Genomic DNA, 19848 nt, shown 5'->3' with positions numbered 1-19848 from the left:
TGAAACGGGCAATCAGTGAATCCTGCAAACACAGTGGTAGAGCTGAAGGTAAACAAAGACGATTTAGATTCTTCCAGACTGTAAATCATGCAAAGGTCATATGGGAGTCAAAGACCAAACCAAAGGGTATTGTAGGAGGACACTTGAACATTCGAAGTATTATTTCAAAACAAGATCAGGTTCAACACCTACTAACAGACTCCAATCTAGATTATTTATGTTTGACTGAGACATGACTTAACTAATATCCCAACACATCTGACTGATGTACCAGGTTATGTATGCTTTAGGAAAGATAGATTGATTGGCGGGGGGGGTGGAGTAATGATTTATATAAGAGAGAGTTTTAAATGTGTTGAAATTAATCTGGACACACCGTTAGAGTGTATTGCTATTAATGTAGTGTTGTCAACAAAAATGATCTAGACAAACTACTTAAACAGCTAAATTGTAGCTGTGAAACTATATTCTTGGGAGACTATTATATGAACTGGTTGGACAAAGGCAGCAAGCAAAAATTAAAAACAGTCTATTCAAAGCATCATTTTCAGCAAATAATTAAAGGACCAACAAGACTTACTAAAGTCAGCAAAACTCTTATTGACTTGGTCTTTACTAATAGAACTGAGAGAGTGACAAAGACATACAATTTAATCACAGGCCTGTCTGACCACAATATGGTTTTAATAGTTAGAAAACTAACCAAAAAACGTCTAAAATCCTGGTGCAATGGTAAACCAGAGTTTACAGGTATTCCAAAGAACAAAACAACACAATTTGAAAATGAGTTACAGAATATTAATTGGGACGATGTTATACAATCGTACAATGTAAACACCTCTTGTGATACAATGATGAAAACATTTACTGATCTGATGCAGAAATACATTCAGAAATTGAAACAGCCACGACGTTCCAGGGCTTTACCGTGGTTAAATAAGGATATTCACCAAATAATGAAGAAAAGAGATCTCGCACTTAAACAGTCATTGGTAACAAGAAATAATTCAGACACACTTATTTTCAAAGGCTTAAGAAATAAGGTAACAAAGGAGTTGCACATGGCAAAAACCTGTTACTTTATGCAACTAATTGCTGACTCAAAAGGGAAAAGCACAGCACTCTGGAAACATCTAAATATTTTGACTAATCGGGCATCAAATATGAAAAGATCTAACGTGGAACTAAATCTAAATGGAACAGTTACTAATGATGTTTTGGAAATTGCAAACGAATTTAATACTTTTTTCATTAAATCAGTTGAGGAACTGGCGACTAGTTTCCGACCAATTGAGTTCGAAGACATACAGAGAGATCTCTCGACTTCTTTTTATATTAAAGAGGTTAATCAAAGTGAGATTGGTAAAGTTATAATGCAGTTAAGGCAATCTAAAGCTAAGGATTATTTTGGATTAGATACTTTATTTATTAAAAAACATAGTTCTGTTGTTCAAGTGCAAGTACCACTACTACTGTTATCACTAGTAATCACATTTCCATGTGCATTTCATTGTTGTTGCTGTGATGCCTCTTTATGTGCTTTCACTCCTGTCAACCATCCATTATAATTGAATACATTGTGATCTCGTTGATCTGCTCTGTACATGCGACATCTCTTGCACGTCTGTCCGTCCTGGGAGAGGGATCCCTCCTCTGTGGCTCTTCCTGAGGTTTCTCCCGCTTTTTTTTTTCCCTGTTAAAATGGCTTTTTTGGGGGGCAAGTTTTTCCTCACTCGAATCGAGGGTCGAAGGACAGAGGGTGTCGTCTCTGTACAGATTGTAAAGCCCTCTGAGGCAAACTGTGATTTGTGAATCTAGGCTATACAAATAAAATTTGATTTGATTTGATTTGACTCATGTGGTCAACTGCTCTATCAGAAGTAATGAATTTCCTGAGCCCTGGAAAAAGGCAATTATTACTCCCATTCACAAGTCTGGTTCACCTGACCTGGTCTCTAATTATAGGCCAATTTCCATCGTACCTGCACACTCAAAAGTTCTTGAGAAAACAGTTGCTAAACAACTTGTTGATTACCTTGAAAATAAACACCTACTGCACCCCAAACAATTTGGATTCAGAGCAAGGTACTCAACAGAGTTGGCAAACTGCTACCTCACAGAAACTATAAAACAGGTGGCAGTATTCTTGGATTTGAAAAAAGCCTTTGATACTGTTAACCATGAAATTCTCCTTAACAAACTCAAAACATTTAATTTCTCAGATGAGGCAATTGCTTGGTTCCATACATATCTTAAACATAGAGAGCAGTGGGTTAGATCCAATTCTACCCTGTCAGCTGTCCAGACTTGTTCAATGGGAATTCCACAAGGTTCTATATTAGGCCCTTTACTTTTTAGCTTATATATTAATGATTTACCAGACAGTTGTACAAGAGCCAGATGCCAAATGTATGCGGACGACACTCTGGTATTTGCGTCTGCAAAAACTCCTCAGTTGGCAGCCAAAACTCTATCAGAAGAGATGTCTGGTGTATCCCAGTGGCTCAGAAACAATCATTTGACTCTAAATTACAAAAAGACAGTATCAATGTGTTTTTCAATTAAAAGAAAAGCCAAAGAAAATTCCAGAGTAAAGATTGATGAGATAGAGATAGATCAAGTAGATGAGTTCAAGTTGAGCTGTGCAAAACTGTCAAGACCAACTTAAATTGCTTTCGCCTAATAAGACAATATATACCTCTTAGTAGAATTAGAACTGGGGGTGCAACGAGCGGAAATTGTAGTGTAGCGAAACGCAAAACCACATTCGGACAATCCTTTGCAGTGATAGGCACCAAACTGTGGAATACATTACCATCAGAAATTAAAACATTGACTGAGTTCAAGGTTTTTAACACACAAGTAAAACAATGGTTGAAACTGAATAAACTCTGTGAACATTGACCCACACATGCGCACACACACATTAATTGTTGTCCTTGTTTTTGTCCTTATGTCTCCTGTATTTGATGTGTTCTGTATTCTTATTCGTGTGTAACTTTTAGTAAAGGCCTAACCAGGGACGGGGGCTGCAAATTAGTCTTGACTAGAAACCTGTATGCATGGCATCTATTTTATATTTTATTTGAAACAATGTACAATGCATTTGTCCCTGCTCAATAAACTTCTAAATAAAAAAATAAAATAAAAAAATCCTGAGGTGTTGTCACAGAGCGGTCTGAGGGGAGGTCATTATGGTCCTCAGCCCTCTGTGGACCAGTTAAACCAGTACTGAGGTCTACTCAGGCTGATTGGTCTCACTGGTTAACAGCTCTGACTGTAATTTGCTTCAGAGGGAATTAGTGGAAACTGTGGCTAATGTAAAGACACCTCAGAGACAAACATGTTGACATGCTGAAGTGACCTTTGACCTGAGGGACACCAGCAGCTCCGTGGTGCATTAACATGAAGTCAGTTTGTTTCAGTGTTTTTGTTCTTGAGTATCATTTTAGATGTTTGATTTGGTGTTTGAGAACTTGACTGTATGTAAAGTGTTTCCAGACACAGAGAGGAGTCGTTCTGACAAGAAACCGTCAGACAGGTCGGCCCATACCGATCATTAGTAATCAAGGAGATCAATAACCGCTTATTGGAACCAATATACACTTGTCACATGTCAAAGTTGAGAATAAGTCAACTACAGTTTACTCAAGTACTGTATTAAGTACAAGTTTGAGGTACTTTAAACTTCCTCTACATGTATTTGATAACTTTAGTAAGTAGTTACTTGACAGATTGAGATGGTTCAGTGTTGACGGGCTGTCACTCGTGAGGACGGGACACTGAGTGGAGACTGCAGACAGAGAGGACGCTGCATCAGACCGCTGATCGGTCTGTCTGTGTCTCTTACTGCCAGAGTTCATCCTGAACACATACACTTGCTCATTATTTCATTTATAATCCACAGACCTGAATGTTTTGTGACCTTGTCATACACAGTTAACAGCAGACATCATGAGTGGAGTCAGAGACGTCTTTTCATTCATGTGTTTCCCTCAGTCAGCCTGAAAGACTTTACAACTGCATCTAACAACATCCTCTTACACATGACGCGGACGCTGGACATGTTCAGTCCGTACATCACAGGGTTAAAGAGCGGCTGGCAGGTCAGGAAGTACAATGATAAAACAATGTGTAACACACTGTTTACACCTTTCATATCAAACCTGCTCTGTAATATTTCAAAACAAACTCCAAAAGAGAAGTTGAGCAGAGAAGCCAGGTGAGGTGAGCAGGTGCTGACGGCTTTCTGTCTCGTCTGTTTAGAGCCGGAGAAACAAACTTTAAGGATCCTCATGTACGTGTAGAGAATTAAAGTTAGAGGACCAAAGACTGTGAGAAAAGTGACAATAAGTCCATAAATGTTATTCGCTCTGGTGTCAGAGCAGGCCAGTTTTACAATGGAGTAGTTTACACAGTAAACTTTGTGGATGGTGTTCCCACACAGCTGTAAAGGAGCAATCAGTAATATCAAAATAACAATGATAAGAAAAGAGTATAACCATGTTACTGCAATGAGCAGGACAACCTTCTTAAATGTCATATGTGTGTTATACTGCAGAGGACAGCAGATAGCAAGATATCTGTCATAAGACATGACGGCTAAATTGGAAAATTGAACACACACGTACGAATACACACAGAAAATCTGCAGGAAACAAAGAGAAGCAGAAACAGTGTGAATGTCAGAGAGAATCTGAGTCAGCAGGAACGGAAACAACCCTGAACTACCAAACAGTTCATTTACAAACAGACTGCACAGGAACATGTACATAGGTTCATGTAAGCTCCTGTTCATACAGATAACCACAATGAGAAACACATTAGCACAAACAATCAGAATATATAAACACATAATAATCATAAAGTAGAGATATTTTAAAAGCCCAGTGTCAAAGTAGGCACTCAGAGTGAAATATGAGACCTGTGTAGAGTTTGTCTTCATCCTCTTTTCAGCTCTCAAAGTGTTTTTCAGTAGAGGAACTATTGCTGAAAAGAAATGTAACATTTTGATACAGACTTTCAAACTAAACCATCCAAACACACAAACAATAGTTTATATTGAAAATATTCACAAAGAAGAAAATCATGATGAAGAAGTTAAATGTTACCAAGACACGAGAGGTTTTAGGGAATGTATTCTTTGAACACAGGCAGGTGTGGTAGTGGAAGGAGACTCAGGTGGTACTGCAGGTGTGGTAGTGGAAGGAGACTCAGGTGGTACTGCAGGTGTGGTAGTGGAAGGAGACTCAGGTGGTACTGCAGGTGTGGTAGTGGAAGGAGACTCAGGTGGTACTGCAGGTGTGGTAGTGGAAGGAGACTCAGGTGGTACTGCAGGTGTGGTAGTGGAAGGAGACTCAGGTGGTACTGCAGGTGTGGTAGCGGAGACTCACTGTGGGGTAGGCCAAGGCTCTGGTGGTGAGACACAGAGGATCCACAAAGGAATGAAGGCTGGTGGCAGAGGAGCTGGACTCGAAGGTGGTGATCACTGAACAAGCCGAAGAGAAACAAAGATACTTGAATTGCACACGAGAAAACGAAAAGCTTAACAACACTAGTAAATGTGTTGAGCTGTGAGGCCATGTGCCGCATCACAAGGACGAAGTACTCTGGCAGCGATTAGAGCGAAGACCAGAGTATTTACAACATTTACCACATGGTACATTACCATACGTCATATCTGTCGGGAGCTGTCTTATCCTGTGCAATCGCCTTTTATTTTTTTTCGGACCCCCCGGACCCCCCTGTATTTCGCACACTGCGTAAATTATACTAATAAATAATATAATAATAGCCTACACGTCACTCTCCTGAAGCTTCAGTCCACTGCGGACGGTTGTGCATAATAGTTCACAGAGTATCAGCGCGTTACTTCACTCTCATAGGCTACCTGGTATATTTTGGGGTGTTGGTGTGTGATGGACTTGAGGCAGCTCTGTCTGTGTTGCTTCGGTCGGCTGAAGTGGATGTTTTTCAACTTCTGTGGCTCAACCTTTTTTCAGGACATGTCCTTCCAACGATTTGGTTGTGACGTCTTTGGCTGGGCAGGACACCTGCCCTCAAAGCGCAAAACCCTGAACTTGTGTCATAAAATTTTAAGTTTTGCACATGACCACAAAGTACATAATTATACGCGTCTAAAGATTTGTATGCATGCAAACTGTCCGTAGTGTACACACTAGGCTTCTCAATTAGATAATTGTATATGTCGGGCCATATAACAGCCGACCATTTGAACATATCTGAAATCCATTCCTCACTCAAAATATTATATGGGTCTGGTAATTTCTCACCAGTACTGAGGACCAGTTTGTTCAGGTAATCGGTGCAGTCTGAGCTGCTGAGGCTGTTGATATAACTGGTCTGAGCCATCGCTGTCAAGACCTAGCTAACGAGCTGTCAGACCTGTAGTGTAAAGTATATTTACAGTGACATTGGTGGGTTTTTTTTCCTTCTAAATGTTGGCAGGCCGTAAAGTGGCCTCGTCGTAAACATTTTTACTTTGACTTTGTTAGCGTTCACTAACATTACCACCCTGCTCCTGATATTGACATCCAAAACAGCCGTCACAACCTGGTACGTTGAGTGAAATTCATGGACATTTCAGCAAGTGTTTTTTTTTATTTGTGATGCAATGAAAGACAAAGCGATTTTTCAATGAAATGACATTTTATGGTTCACTCCGTAGCAGTCTTTTGCCCCCTGGTTGCGTGCGCACCTAGTATTGTTTGTACACAAGAAACCTGTCTACACAAAGCACTGTTCACATCATCTGGAAACATTCTTCATAAACTGCAAAACCTTCTACTCCCCCCGTGAGTTTGTTTCATTCATTCTGGTCGGTGTTTACATCCCACCGCATGCTAAAGTGCAGGAGGTGCAGCGCATGCTAGCCGACCAGATACTGAGTGTGGAGCGGACTAACCTGGACTCTTTGGTGATTGTGCTTGGTGACTTCAACAAAAGTAACCTCAGCCATGAACTACCCAAATTCAAACAGTTCATTAATTGCCCGACCAGAGAGAACAATATTCTGGATCACTGCTTCACCACAGTCAGCGGTGCATATCACGCCGTCCCCCACGCTGCACTGGGCCTCTCCGACCACGTCATGGTCCACCTGATTCCTTCATACAGGCAGAAACTAAAGCTCTGCAAACCTGTTGTGAGGACGTCAAAGCAGAGGACTAGTGAAGCTGTGGGGAGCCTGCAGGCGTGTTTGGACTGTACAGACTGGGATGCTTTCAGGACAGCCAGCAACAGTCTGGATGAGTATACAGAGGCTGTGGCGTCATACATCAGCTTCTGTGAAGACTGCTGTATCCCATCACGCACCAGGGTGAGTTATAAAACCCTGTGGGGACAGGGACAGGTTTAAGAGGTCAAAGTACAGCTTTAGCAAGGCGGTGAGAGAAGCTAAACAACAGTACTCTGAGAAACTCCAACACCAGTTCTCAGCTAAAGACTCGGGGTCTGTCTGGAAGGGGCTCAGACAGATTACAAACTACAAACCTAAACCCCCCCCACTCCGTCAATGACCCGCGACTTGCAAACGATCTGAATGAGTTCTACTGTCGCTTTGAGAGACAGAGGGACAGTCCTGACACCATCCCCCGCGACACCCTCTCCCATCTCACCAATCCCCCCACTGCCAGCTCAGCAGGACCCTGGGCCTCTCCACTTCACACCTCTGGGTCCCTCCCCTCCTCAACCACAGTGACGACTCTCTGCCTGCAGGAGAGGGACGTCAACCAGCTCTTGAAGAGACAGAACCCCCGCAAAGCAGCCGGACCAGACTCTGTCTCTCCATCCACCCTGAAGCACTGCTCTACTCTGCTTTCAACACTATCCTCCTGGCTCTGCTACAGGACAAGCTCTCCCAGCTCCACATGCCTGACTCCACCTGCAGGTGGATCACAGACTTCCTGTCTGAGAGGAATCAGTGAAGCTGGGAAAACATGTCTCTGAATCCCAGACCATCAGCACCGGATCCCCCCAAGGCTGTGTTCTTTCTCCCCTGTACACCAACGGTTGCACCTCCAGTCACCAGTCTGTCAAGCTCCTGAAGTTCGCAGACGACACCACGCTCATTGGGTTCACCTCTGGTGGGGATGAGTCCACCTACAGGTGGTACAATTTCTACAGAGCACTTTCAACGTGAATCGATAGCAGCAATAGCAAATGTCTCAAAGTGGCAGTTAACAACCTAAAAGAGTTTGGTTAATCAAATGGGTTATACATTTGATTGATAAATCAGTTCTCACCACACTGCAACTGTTTCTAAGTACAAATCAATGTCTACTCCTGTAGTAGACTAGTGGAGTTAAAAAGACTTCTGGCTACAGAAATCAAGATGTGAATCTCAAATTTTAGCACCGGCCAAGTTATGCTGAAATTAATATTGCACATTTATAAATGATGCAAACAGCCTCACTGCCTCACGCAGGGCACCATATGAGATCCACGCTGTATTATTTTTACCAGCTTTTTAAAACCGCCTACAGACTCAGCTGATCTGACGGGAGGGTGCCATGAGAGAAGATCAGTCACCTTTGGTTTTGAGATTAGCACGTGGTCAGTGATGTATGTGGTCAGAAGTTCAAAGATGTAGGCAGGCGCTGGGCCGTGTAGTGCCTTGTAAGTGGTTAAAAGAATCTTAAAATCAGATCGGTGTGATATGGGTTCGTTGCCAGTTCTAGTTAACAGCCTCACTGCTACATTTTGTACAAGCTAAGGTTGAGCCAGGGCAGTTTGTTTAAGACTGAGAGAAGATGAATGTTTGAATGATACGTGCTGTCTGAGGTGCTGATCTGAATTTTGAAATGTTTCTTCAATGAAAGAAAAACAGAAATAAAAACAAAATGCATGGAGTGCTGCTTGGGTGTAGGAAAACGTGTCCCTCAGTTTAGGGATCCAAGTAGAACTTATGAGGAAAGTTCTGAGGCACTCGAGAGGGTAATGAATAAAAAGCCTTTATTGGTACATGGCTAATCTAATAAAAAACATGCCAAAAAAAAACAAAAAACAATGTGACAGTAGCATATGCAGAATAAGAAAGAACCATATGAAAGTATTTACTTTGTTTCAACAAAATAAAAAAACCTAGTTTCTTTACAATAGCTTTTTAATTAAGGGCAAGATAATACAATTCAAATAATCAATGAGCCATTTCTTTTACTTTGAATCTCTGTGAGCAGCGAACATTAAACAACAGAACAGATTTTTTACATGTAGTTTGGACCGTTCATGATGGGATTAAAAGCTGGTTGCAGTAACAAGAAATATAAGAAGAGTGATTTGTAGGACGCTGCAAACATTATTCATGTCAAACTTAGTCTGACCAATTTCACACCAACACCCAAACCTGTTTTAGTGATATATATTATATACTACATGAGCCAGCATGGCTGACAATCTTCTGGTCTCATCGCTGATTGGCCGCCGCAGCGTGATGTTGGGTTGAGTATCTTCGAAGAAGATTTTGGACTAGACAGTTCTGCAGACGGTGGCTTTGTTTTTATTTTTGGGAACCCCTGCAGTCCTCACTGCCGCAGCCCAAACACATTACCCTCGCTACAGTGAACATCCTATTCAGACTGGTGTTTTAGTTGTAGCGCCCATTGGGCTCAGATTCTGTCCAGGACAACTTTCCTCTCGGGACACTACTTTACATCCTTGCTATACTGAAAGACATGCACAGTCTATCTGGATCGATCCAGACTTGTCTTTGGGAGTCTGCTGTTGATGTCATCATTCTTGCTAAAGGAAGTGTAGGACAGTGACATCATCACATCATCACCATCAGTAAACAGAGGACCCTGTCTGACTCTCACAGACAGACAGGACAACAGACAGGAAAAAAAGTCATCAGTTATTCAAACGTGAGACATCAATCAAGTGTTGTGGAGGTTTTATCAGCGGGGAAATGACACACTGAACTATAATCAGAACCTCTGCTGGAGGTTTTTACAGTGGTGCTGATTTAAGTCCAGCTTCACACTCAAACACTCATCGTTATACATTTACACTTACTGCTGTCTGTGGGCTGAGGCATGATGAAAGACAACACAATGTTTTCAGAAAACTTTTGGAGGTTGCTGTTACATCATCTTTCAGTATGTGTCCATCCTGAGGTGTTGTCACAGAGCGGTCTGAGGGGAGGTCATTATGGTCCTCAGCCCTCTGTGGACCAGTCAAACCAGTACTGAGGTCTACTCAGGCTGATTGGTCTCACTGGTTAACAGCTCTGACTGTAATTTGCTTCAGAGGGAATTAGTGGAAACTGTGGCTAATGTGAAGACACCTCAGAGACAAACATGTTGACATGCTGAAGTGACCTTTGACCTGAGGGACACCAGCAGCTCCGTGGTGCATTAACATGAACTTTTACTGAGAATGAACTCAGATGAACTTTTCATCACTTCACATGTCTGCTGTGTGAAGTGTTTACACGTTTCACCTTGAAGAGTGACGATCCAACCGGTTCATTATTAGTAGGGCTGCCCCCGACCAAGGATTTTCTTGGTCGACCAGTGGTTGTCATTTAGAGCGATTAGTCGACTAATCGACGCATATATATCTATATTAAATATATATATATATATATCCCCCACCCCCCCAAGTATACTAGCCTCAGCGACTGAATGACATAAAATTATGAGCCTTAAAACCATTAATTATACAAGTGCGCACAGCTGAGCGCTATAAGTCTGCCGCCTGTTAATGACACCGGCAAATTATTTCAGATTCTAATTCTGAATGTGACATTCTGAATATTTATTTAAACACATCACACAGCTTATAAACTTGATGTAACATGACTGTAACAAAACAAAAATAAAATACAGCCTTAAAAACTAAATTAAAAACTGTATCCTGGCTCGAGGAATTCAACCAGTTGTTTCAAACCTTCACCGCTGACAATGTTTACTGGTCTCATGTCAAGCGCAATGAAATCCGCTATTTTGTCTGTGATATCTCCTTTCCTTTTATCAGAAAGAGGGGTTTTCATAATGAAATTTTGCTGCGTCAATGATGAAGTGGCGGATGCCGCGGAGGTGGAGGGCGCTGTGTCATCTACGCAGTGAGGTGGATGCGCCTGTAGAGAGATTTACACAATAAGTAAAACACAGTGAGCTGGATAATTTAGCTTCCCCAGTACACACGAATAGTCTAATACTAGCGCATATAACAATAATAAAATGTATTTATCTCTGCTTTCAAACGTTCGGGCCGCCATGGGCAGGTAGCTAGGCTACTTACAGGTTTAAGGTGGTACATCATGTTCGTCATGGAGGAGTGATAGGTGAAGTTTTTCTTGCAAAGTTTGCATGTCACCTTCTTGGGGTCATCCTTCTTTTCAAAATGATCCCATATTTTAGACTAATTAAAGATTAATTGTTAACTGTCTAACCGCGATGTCGGAGGGACCCGCCGTGTTAACTGATGTAAACTGGGACTGATGTGCTTTAACACAGCTAATGAAGCAGCTTTCATCTGTGTGACTTCATGACTTCCTGCAGGACTCAGTCTGCTGCACTTTGAGAGCAACATTAAGATGTTACTTCATAATTAACATGAACATGAATAACAAATAGTAGAACATATAAAATATATAACACTGCCGCCAGGCTGTAGTCTTTAGTCCAGAGCTGTTTCTAAACCTGGACTGAGAGACCAGATAATCACTGTCCTGTTTTAAAACTGTCCCTGTGAGGAGGACCATGAGGCTGACAGAGAGCTGCAGGATGACTGATGTTTGTAGCTAACTGAAGTTAGCATCACTCTGGTTCCTCTGTGGGATTATTGAACTGTATTTTGGCAGAAAATAATCTGTGTCAAACTCAAGTTTCTGATCCTTCCAGGTTTTGTTCATCCAGATAATCTCCACAGATGAACTCCACTTTGTGATGTTTGAACATGACTCAAACGTCTCCACCACTGAGCGTCTTACTGCACAATTACTATCCAGGTTTCTATAAACTGATCAATGTACAAGTTGTAAAGTCAGAGTGAGAACAGTGTGTAACTAAAGTGGGCCTGTAAAGACGGACTAGTGAGGAGACGAGTCTCCGTGTTCGCTGTGAGGACGTTTAATGTCCCCGACAACCTCTGTAGTCTCATTTAGACACTTGTTAGCAACCGCTAACCATTTTTAACACATGAAGAGCTTTATAATTAAACTGTGGGACATTTAATGATGAGTTTATGTTGGAGAACAAAACGTGTAAATAGTGTAATAATTGTGGGGGGTTTTAATTTAGCAGGAAAATACTGCCAGTGTCAACCGTCCAACTCCTCGGGGAACGACTTCGCTGGACGATGAGTTCGGTCGGTGCGTCAGTGTCACGCTCAACCGAAGGAAGGACATGCAAGGAGCAGAAGCGACTACCGCACTCTTCTCTAGTCCCGGCCCTGACTTCCTACAGGAGGCAGCAACCCTCCCCTCCTAACACAGGAACCACTAACCCCCTGCTCTACCTGTCTTCGTCGCCGGCAGTCCTAATGGCTGCGAACGACACCCTCCCTCCCAAAGAGTGCTGAGCCGCAGCAGTAAAATGCTCTTCCAATGCCCTGTCTGCTCAGTCTTTTGTCTTTTCCAATCCCCCTCCCCCCGTCCGTCTGTCCTGTCAGTCACAGACTGCTCTGTCGAAGATCTATCGCTTACTGCACAACAACTGAAACCAATGAACCAGTGAGTCCTCCAGTGGAACAAGTGAGTTCTCCAGTGAAACCAGTGAGTCCTCCAGTGAAAACAGCGAGTCCTCCAGTGAACCAGTGAGTCCTCCAGTGGAACCAGTGAGTCCTCCAGTGAAACCAGGGAGTCCTCCAGTGAACCAGTGAGTCCTCCAGTGAAACCAGTGAGTCCTCCAGTGGCACCAGCGAGTCCTCCAGTGAAAACAGCGAGTCCTCCAGTGAACCAGTGAGTCCTCCAGTGGAACCAGTGAGTCCTCCAGTGAAACCAGGGAGTCCTCCAGTGAACCAGTGAGTCCTCCAGTGGAACCAGTGAGTCCTCCAGTGAAACCAGGGAGTCCTCCAGTGAACCAGTGAGTCCTCCAGTGAAACCAGTGAGTCCTCCAGTGGAACCAGTGAGTCCTCCAGTGAACCAGTGAGTCCTCCAGTGAAAACAGCGAGTCCTCCAGTGGAACCAGCGAGTCCTCCAGTAAAACCAGTGAGTCCTCCAGTGAACCAGTGAGTCCTCCAGTGGAACCAGCGAGTCCTCCAGTGAACCAGTGAGTCCTCCAGTGAACCAGTGAGTCCTCCAGTGGAACCAGTGAGTCCTCCAGTGAACCAGTGAGTCCTCCAGTGGAACCAGTGAGTCCTCCAGTGAACCAGTGAGTCCTCCAGTGGAACCAGTGAGTCCTCCAGTGAACCAGTGAGTCCTCCAGTGAACCAGTGAGTCCTCCAGTGGCACCAGTGTGTTCTCCAGTGGAACCAGTGAGTCCTCCAGTGAACCAGTGAGTCCTCCAGTGAACCAGTGAGTCCTCCAGTGAACCAGTGAGAACATGTCAGTGTGACTGTGTCTGTGTGTGACAGATCAACACTTCCAGTTTGAACTTTAATGTAATGTTTGATATCAGAGTTGTAGTGTTCTGAAGGTTAAACAGGTAAAAGCTGCCGAGAAGATGAAAACCTGTAAAAACAAAAAACACTGAATAGATTTTTATTTTATTTCATTTTGTTGGTTTGAAATCGAAGGTTTGGCAGGTTCCTCAGGAGGGGCGTGGCCTCAGCCTCCTGTGTGATGTTATCGGTGGTCACTCTTCACCTGTGTGTGTGCAGGTTTCAGGTGTATAAGAGGAGCTGCTTGCTGCTGTCACCTGTCAGATGTTACCTGTGGTGTGTTGTTGTGTCTTACAGGATCTCTGACTCTGTCTCATCTTATTGAAGCAGCTGTTCATGTAAACGAGTCACTGAGCAGAAGTTTGATGTTTTCTCTCCTCTGAATTTATAATCGATGTTTTCATTCAACAGTTGAAGCTCATTTAACCCGACAGGATCCTGACTGTGTCTCTGTGACTCTGATTGGTTGACAGTGAACAGTTGTGATTTCTTCTTTGGGTCTTTCAGGGTTTCATTGTGTCGTTGTTCAGTTTGTTTCTGCTGTTTAAACGCTGACACTTGAGTGAAACCTGGTTCTTGATGGTCTCAGAGGGTTTCATGTGACTGTCTGAAGCTTTAATGAGTCTGATGTTTCCCCGTCAAACATCCTCCGACACAAACAGCTTGTGTCTGTCAGTGATGTGGATGTTTCAGTCTGCAGGTCTCTGATCATGTTTCTTGTCCTTTGCTGAGACAACAGGAGCACAGAGACACAATGTGTTCACTGATTTTTAGATTTTCAGAGAAAAACTGTTTTACATCCAAACACCTGAACGTATTTATGTGAAGAAATGTGCAGGAAATGAGCTGAATGTGTGTGTTCTGTGTTCACTCCTCTGGTTTCAGACTTGTTGATGCTAATGATGAAAAGCTGCATGTTGTTTCTGCAGGCTGATCAGTGAGCAGCAGCTCTGATCACACTGCTGTCTGCTCATCATTGATCCTGACGTGTTTAAATTCATTTAAAGGAAGCTGTTTCAATATTGTCATCGAGCATCCTCTGATTTCGGTCTGACGCTGTCAGGATGTTTTCTCTGTTCTGGTGAACTGTAGATGGACACCTGGTTCAGACGTTCATCATTCATCTGACTGTACTGTGATGATGAGCAGTGACCTCTCAGCTGACACCATGCAGAATCACTCTGAGCTGGTGTTTGTGCTGCAGGGTCTGAACGACTCTCTGACAAACCGTCACCTTTACTTCTCCCTCGCTCTGACATCGTACCTCTTCACCATCTTGGTCAACCTGATGCTGGTCGTCACCGTCTGTCTGGAGCGATCTCTCCATGAGCCCATCTACATCTTCCTGTGTAACCTGTGTTTGAACGGCATCTTTGGAGCGTCAAGTTTCTACCCGAAGCTGCTTCACGACCTTCTGGCCGACTCTCACGTCATCACATACAGCGGCTGTCTGAGTCAGATCTTTGTGGTTTACAGTTACGTCTTCTGTGAGTTCACCAGTCTGACCGTCATGGCGTACGACCGCTACTTGGCCATCTGTAGGCCGCTGCAGTACCAGACGCTGATGACGATGCAGAAGGTGGCTCAGCTGCTGTTTCTCACCTGGAGCTTCTCAATCCTGGAGTCGTTGGTGGGCACCACCCTGACCTCCCAGCTGCCGCTCTGCGGACGCCATGTGTCCAAGATCTTCTGCACTAACTGGGAGGTGGTGAAGCTGTCGTGCTCCGACACGACCGTCAACAACATCTACGGCTTCGTGCTCATTGTCTCGCACCTGTCGCAAACCGGACTCATCCTGGTGTCCTACACACACCTGGTCCGGGCCTCGCTCAGGCTGCAGTCTAACCGCAAGAAGTTCGTCCAGACGTGTCTGCCGCACCTCATCACGCTGTTGGTCTTCACCAGCTCGCTGATGTTCGACGTCATGTACTCTCGTTATGGCGGCGGGGGCACGCTGCAGGTGCTGCAGAACGCGCTGGCTGCAGAGTTCCTGATTGTCTCGCCCCTCATCAACCCAATCATCTACGGCATCAACCTGCATCAGATCAGGTCCAGGATGTTCAGCAACTTCACCCACAAACCGGACGTCCCCAAACCACAATCATGACAAACACACTGACATTAGTAGGAACTGCTGTCATCAAACTAAAACACCGTCACACTGAGGAAAAACACAGCTCCAAAGTCTTTCACATTAACGTCTCATCAGACAATATAAAGTTGTGTAAGTTACTTGATGACATCACAGGAAGTCCGAAAAACTGCACAAACAAAATTGATTAATAATGAAGTTATAATGATTTATAGTAGTCAACAGATTAACAATAGATTCTGTACATGTCACAGAAACATTAGCGGCACATCATGTTCGTCTGATCTGTTGGTTTATGTAAAGATGTCATGAACTCATGTTTGAGTTCAGTTCATGAAGTGTTTTACTGTGTTTTACACTTATAACAATATTCATTAACCTTGTTGTTTAACTCCTGAGAGCTGCTAAAAAAATAGAGCAGACAAAATAGTTCATATATATTCTGTTTATTAACCAACACTTGTAATATGAGAGGTACAATAAAATACTACGAGAATAAAGTCATATGTTTCTGTTATCTCCAGGAAAAAGAAAAAATCATTTGTATGAGAAAAAGTTTTTAAAAAAATATTTCAAAAGAATGAAGTCGTAAAGTTACTGAAGAGGAAACGAGAGATGAAGAAGACGAAGCATCTGAAGAGTTCGAACATTTCAGATAATATATAATAATAATAAATAATTGTAAAGGAACATTAAAGCATTTTATAAACACACAGAAACAGAAGAACTGAGTCAGTTTTCATGAGAAGAATTAATGATGATTTAATTTAATTTTATTGGAGGTGAAGCAGAAAAACGTCGTCATAATGAATTAATACAAAAACACATTGTACAGATTTTGTAGAGTTTTTATTGATGGATTGTCAGAGAGCCACAGGAACAGCAGGTTTATCTGAAACATCACAGCAACATCACTGAGAACAGACGGAGCTGAGCGACCCTTAATCACAACACAACAACACAACAACAACACAACAACACAACAACACAACAACAACACAACAACAGCATGTGATGCCATCATCAGCATCAACTGTCGCATAAATATCTTTAATCTCTGCCAGTATAAAAATAAATAACATCCAGCTTCAACATGAACACAAAGAGAGAAGATACCAGCAGACTTGTGTTTGGTTTAAAGGGACAGTCCCCCTTTAAATCCACATGTGGAAGTTCAGTGACGACAAATTGTTGACCTGAACATCACAACATCACAGTCCACGGTGACGTCTTCAAATGTCTCGTTTTGCCCAAACTGTTTGAGATTCAGTCCAATAAAGCTGGAACCAGACAAGTTTTGGCTTTTTTACAAAAGAAAAAACTCAAACGATCTGATGAAAAATGCACAAAAAACTATAAAAACACGTCTTCTTTTGTCTGATCACAAAATATTTTTATACCAACAGGAAATGTTTGGACTCTAAAACTTAAATGTCAACTTATGATTTCATTAAATTATGAGATTTATTTTGTGTTTTGTGACAAAACATGATAAAATGATAATTTGGTTAAAGTAGAAATCTAACGAGACATTTATTTATTTGTTTATTTCTGTTTTGTCGCTGATGAACTTCCAGATTTAATGTTTTTAAACTCTTCAGTGTTTGAAAACAAATATTTAGTTCATTTCTATGAAAATACTTTAATGATCCTGCAGCTGTACAACATCTGTCCTGAGAACCAATCACATTCAAAGACGAATCATCACTGTCCTGTTTACCCATCATGCTCTCTGCTGTGTGATGATGACTGAAGGACATAAATACCGCGGGACAAACCTGCAACTAAATATCCATCACACTGACTTTTGTTAATGATTCAGTTCATGGTTTGTTTCTGATGTGAGCTTTACTGACAGGATGTGACATCACAGACAGGAAACAGCCATAGGAGGCGGAGCTAGACGCAGCGGCGAATCAGGTTGTTCCTCTCGGGCTCCAGGAACTCGTCCACCAGAGCGGCGGTGATCTTCCGGAGCTCCTCCTCCAGACGAGACACCTCGCTGCAACACAGACGCAGAGTGATGATGTCAGCAAGGCCACGCCCACACCATGATGTCATTTAACAAGGCCACACCCACATCATGATGTCATTTAACAAGGCCACACCCACAAAACCACCAATTCTGACTTTTTTAATCTCAATCAGTTACCATGGAAATATTTTTTAATCAAGCTCATTTTTCTAATTTTCTTTGATTGTGTGTGTGTGTGTGTGTGTGTGTGTGTGAGCAGCAGTATTGGTACACACAGTATCAGTCAGCTGACCTGTTCCCCGGTGCGGCACAGTACTCCGTGTAGAACTTGATTTTGGGTTCGGTGCCGCTGGCTCTCAGCGTGGCCACAACGCCGTTCTGCAGACTGAAGGTGATCATTTGACTGCTCTTGGACACAGGAAGTACCTACACAGGAGACACACACACACACACACACGCACACGCACACGCACACACACACACACACACACACACACAGAAGGTCATGAACACAAACACGAGTGAGCAGCAGCCTGGTACACAGCCTGTTAGTCAAAGCGTCCAATCACATGAGACTCAGTTTAGAAGCTGAGGCCATCAAATATCTGAAACCCGTTCAGATCCAAACGTAGTTTAAAAATATTTTTATGACCTGCTGCTGAAAAACAAGATTTCTGATATTAATCAATGAATTCAATGACAAGGTGACTTTGAAGACAACAACTGTCTCTCTGGTGTCCCCACAGAGACTCTGGTGTCCTTTGTCTTCATGTCTTACAGATCTCAGGTCAGGCTGGCTGCTGTCGTATCCCGTGGTAACGTCTCTGACGTGGACAATCTGGACGCCACCGCACGTCTTCGGGTATGAACCGTCACCGTCAAAGTTTCTGATCCGGCTGAAGATCTTCTGGATGGTGGGGGGGTCGTTACAGATGACGTAGGAAGTTTTGGACACATGATAACCATACCTGGAGACAGGAAGTCACAATAGACACAATCGTCAAAATAAGAGAGAGGAAGACACTGACGCTTTGTAAATCTACTCTCAACTTTCTAACAAGTCAGGAAACTTTTTCAAGAACCTTCAAGGCTGAGAGACTGGACCTGTCAGGTGGTTTAACCTGAAGACTGAAGGAACATGAAGGTGTTTGCTGCCCTCAGGTGGTGAAAATGATGCAGTGCAGCCTGAACTACATTTAAAAATTCAGTCAGATATTAAAAAAGGGACTAAACTAAATGTAATGTTGGATTTAAAAGTTAAAGAGGAACAGTATACAGTGGTGCTTGAAAGTTTGTGAACCCTTTAGAGTTTTCTATATTTCTGCATAAATATGACCTAAAACAGTATCAGATTTTCACACAAGTCCTAAAAGTAGATAAAGAAAACCCAATTAAATGAGACAAAAATATTATACTTGGCCTATCTGGCATATCTGTGAGTGGCAAAAGTATGTGAACTTCTAGGACTGGCAGTTAATTTGAAGGTGAAATTAGAGCCAGGTGTTTTCAATCAATGGGACGACGATCAGACAATCAGTGGGCGTCCTGTTCTATTTAAAGAACAGGGATCTATCAAAGTCTGATCTTCACAACACGTTTGTGAAAGTGTATCATGGCACGAACAAAGGAGATTTCTGAGGACCTCTGAAAAAGAGTTGTTGATGCTCATCAGGCTGGAAAAGGTTACAAAACCATCTCTAAAGACTTTGGACTCCACAAATCCACAGTCAGACAGATTGTGTACAAATGGAGGAAATTCAAGACCACTGTTTTTTTTAAATATGATTTATTTATTGAGTTTTCAACAAAAGGAACAGACACAGACACTTACATACATCTGAGTGAGTAAGAGACAACAGGCCATTGAATGAGGTGAGGTAAGCACTAATAACAAAGTGGTGTCACTTAAAACAAGAGGATAAGGTTTGTCACACAGAAGCACATACCTGGAAACACATAATACCAATGGGGAAAAAACTGAAAGCAAAACAAGACAAAAACCACAAAAAACAGAACGCGAGACACTTAAAAGACGCTAACAAACGAGACATACTGTGTGCTGCTAACCCAGCCAGGAGCCACAAGAAGGTGCAGCTCGGGCTGTTCAGCCAGTGGGGGGAGCATCCAGCGGCAGGGACTGGACATGCTCTTGAAAGGTTGCCAGATCTTTAAAACATTTTCATTGGAGCCACGGAGGACGTTTGATTTTGATTTTCTC

The 19848-nt window shown here is 42.7% G+C and overlaps 4 protein-coding genes across 5 annotated transcripts in view; 2 read left to right on the top strand and 2 right to left on the bottom strand.

Annotated features, from left to right (window-relative positions):
* LOC311256323 (olfactory receptor 11A1-like) overlaps nt 1–17611 on the top strand; it is a 42542-nt gene extending 24931 nt beyond the window's left edge. The window contains exon 5 of one of the 2 annotated variants that reach the window (XR_014622483.1): nt 17529–17611. The gene's annotated coding sequence lies outside the window, so the exon portion shown is untranslated. Of the gene's footprint in view, nt 1–17513 lie in introns of both variants that reach the window. The other variant, XR_014622484.1, reaches the window with a different exon arrangement.
* LOC311255690 (olfactory receptor 11A1-like) lies at nt 3983–4945 on the bottom strand (the record flags this gene model as incomplete). Its single annotated transcript, XM_084350339.1, has 1 exon — nt 3983–4945. One exon carries the CDS (start codon nt 4943–4945, stop codon nt 3983–3985), a length of 963 nt encoding a protein of 320 aa, XP_084206465.1.
* Nucleotides 14299–16396, top strand: LOC311256324 (olfactory receptor 4E2-like). The gene has a single exon (XM_084351263.1). It carries the CDS (start codon nt 14702–14704, stop codon nt 15668–15670), a length of 969 nt encoding a protein of 322 aa, XP_084207389.1. The 5' UTR covers nt 14299–14701; the 3' UTR covers nt 15671–16396.
* The window catches only part of pgm2l1 (phosphoglucomutase 2-like 1), a 16740-nt gene continuing 13374 nt past the window's right edge, over nt 16483–19848 (bottom strand). Inside the window, exons 12-14 of the mRNA XM_084351256.1 lie at nt 18409–18598; nt 17923–18056; nt 16483–17657 (exon numbers count right to left, since the gene is read on the bottom strand). Of these exons, the coding sequence (XP_084207382.1) occupies nt 17555–17657; nt 17923–18056; nt 18409–18598 (427 nt within the window). The 3' untranslated portion in view covers nt 16483–17554. The remainder of the gene's footprint in view (nt 17658–17922; nt 18057–18408; nt 18599–19848) is intronic.

This window comes from Pagrus pagrus (assembly GCF_965226575.1).
Source record: "Pagrus pagrus genome assembly, chromosome: 4".
NCBI classification, from domain to species: domain Eukaryota; kingdom Metazoa; phylum Chordata; class Actinopteri; order Spariformes; family Sparidae; genus Pagrus; species Pagrus pagrus.
The sequence above is the reverse complement of the archived record's forward strand: the minus strand, read 5'-3'. Positions and strand labels throughout refer to the sequence as shown.

Bases quoted from the DNA above. Each gene is read 5' to 3' on its own strand.
- LOC311256324 (XM_084351263.1), top strand. From the start codon at position 14,702: ATGATGAGCAGTGACCTCTCAGCTGACACCATGCAGAATCACTCTGAG.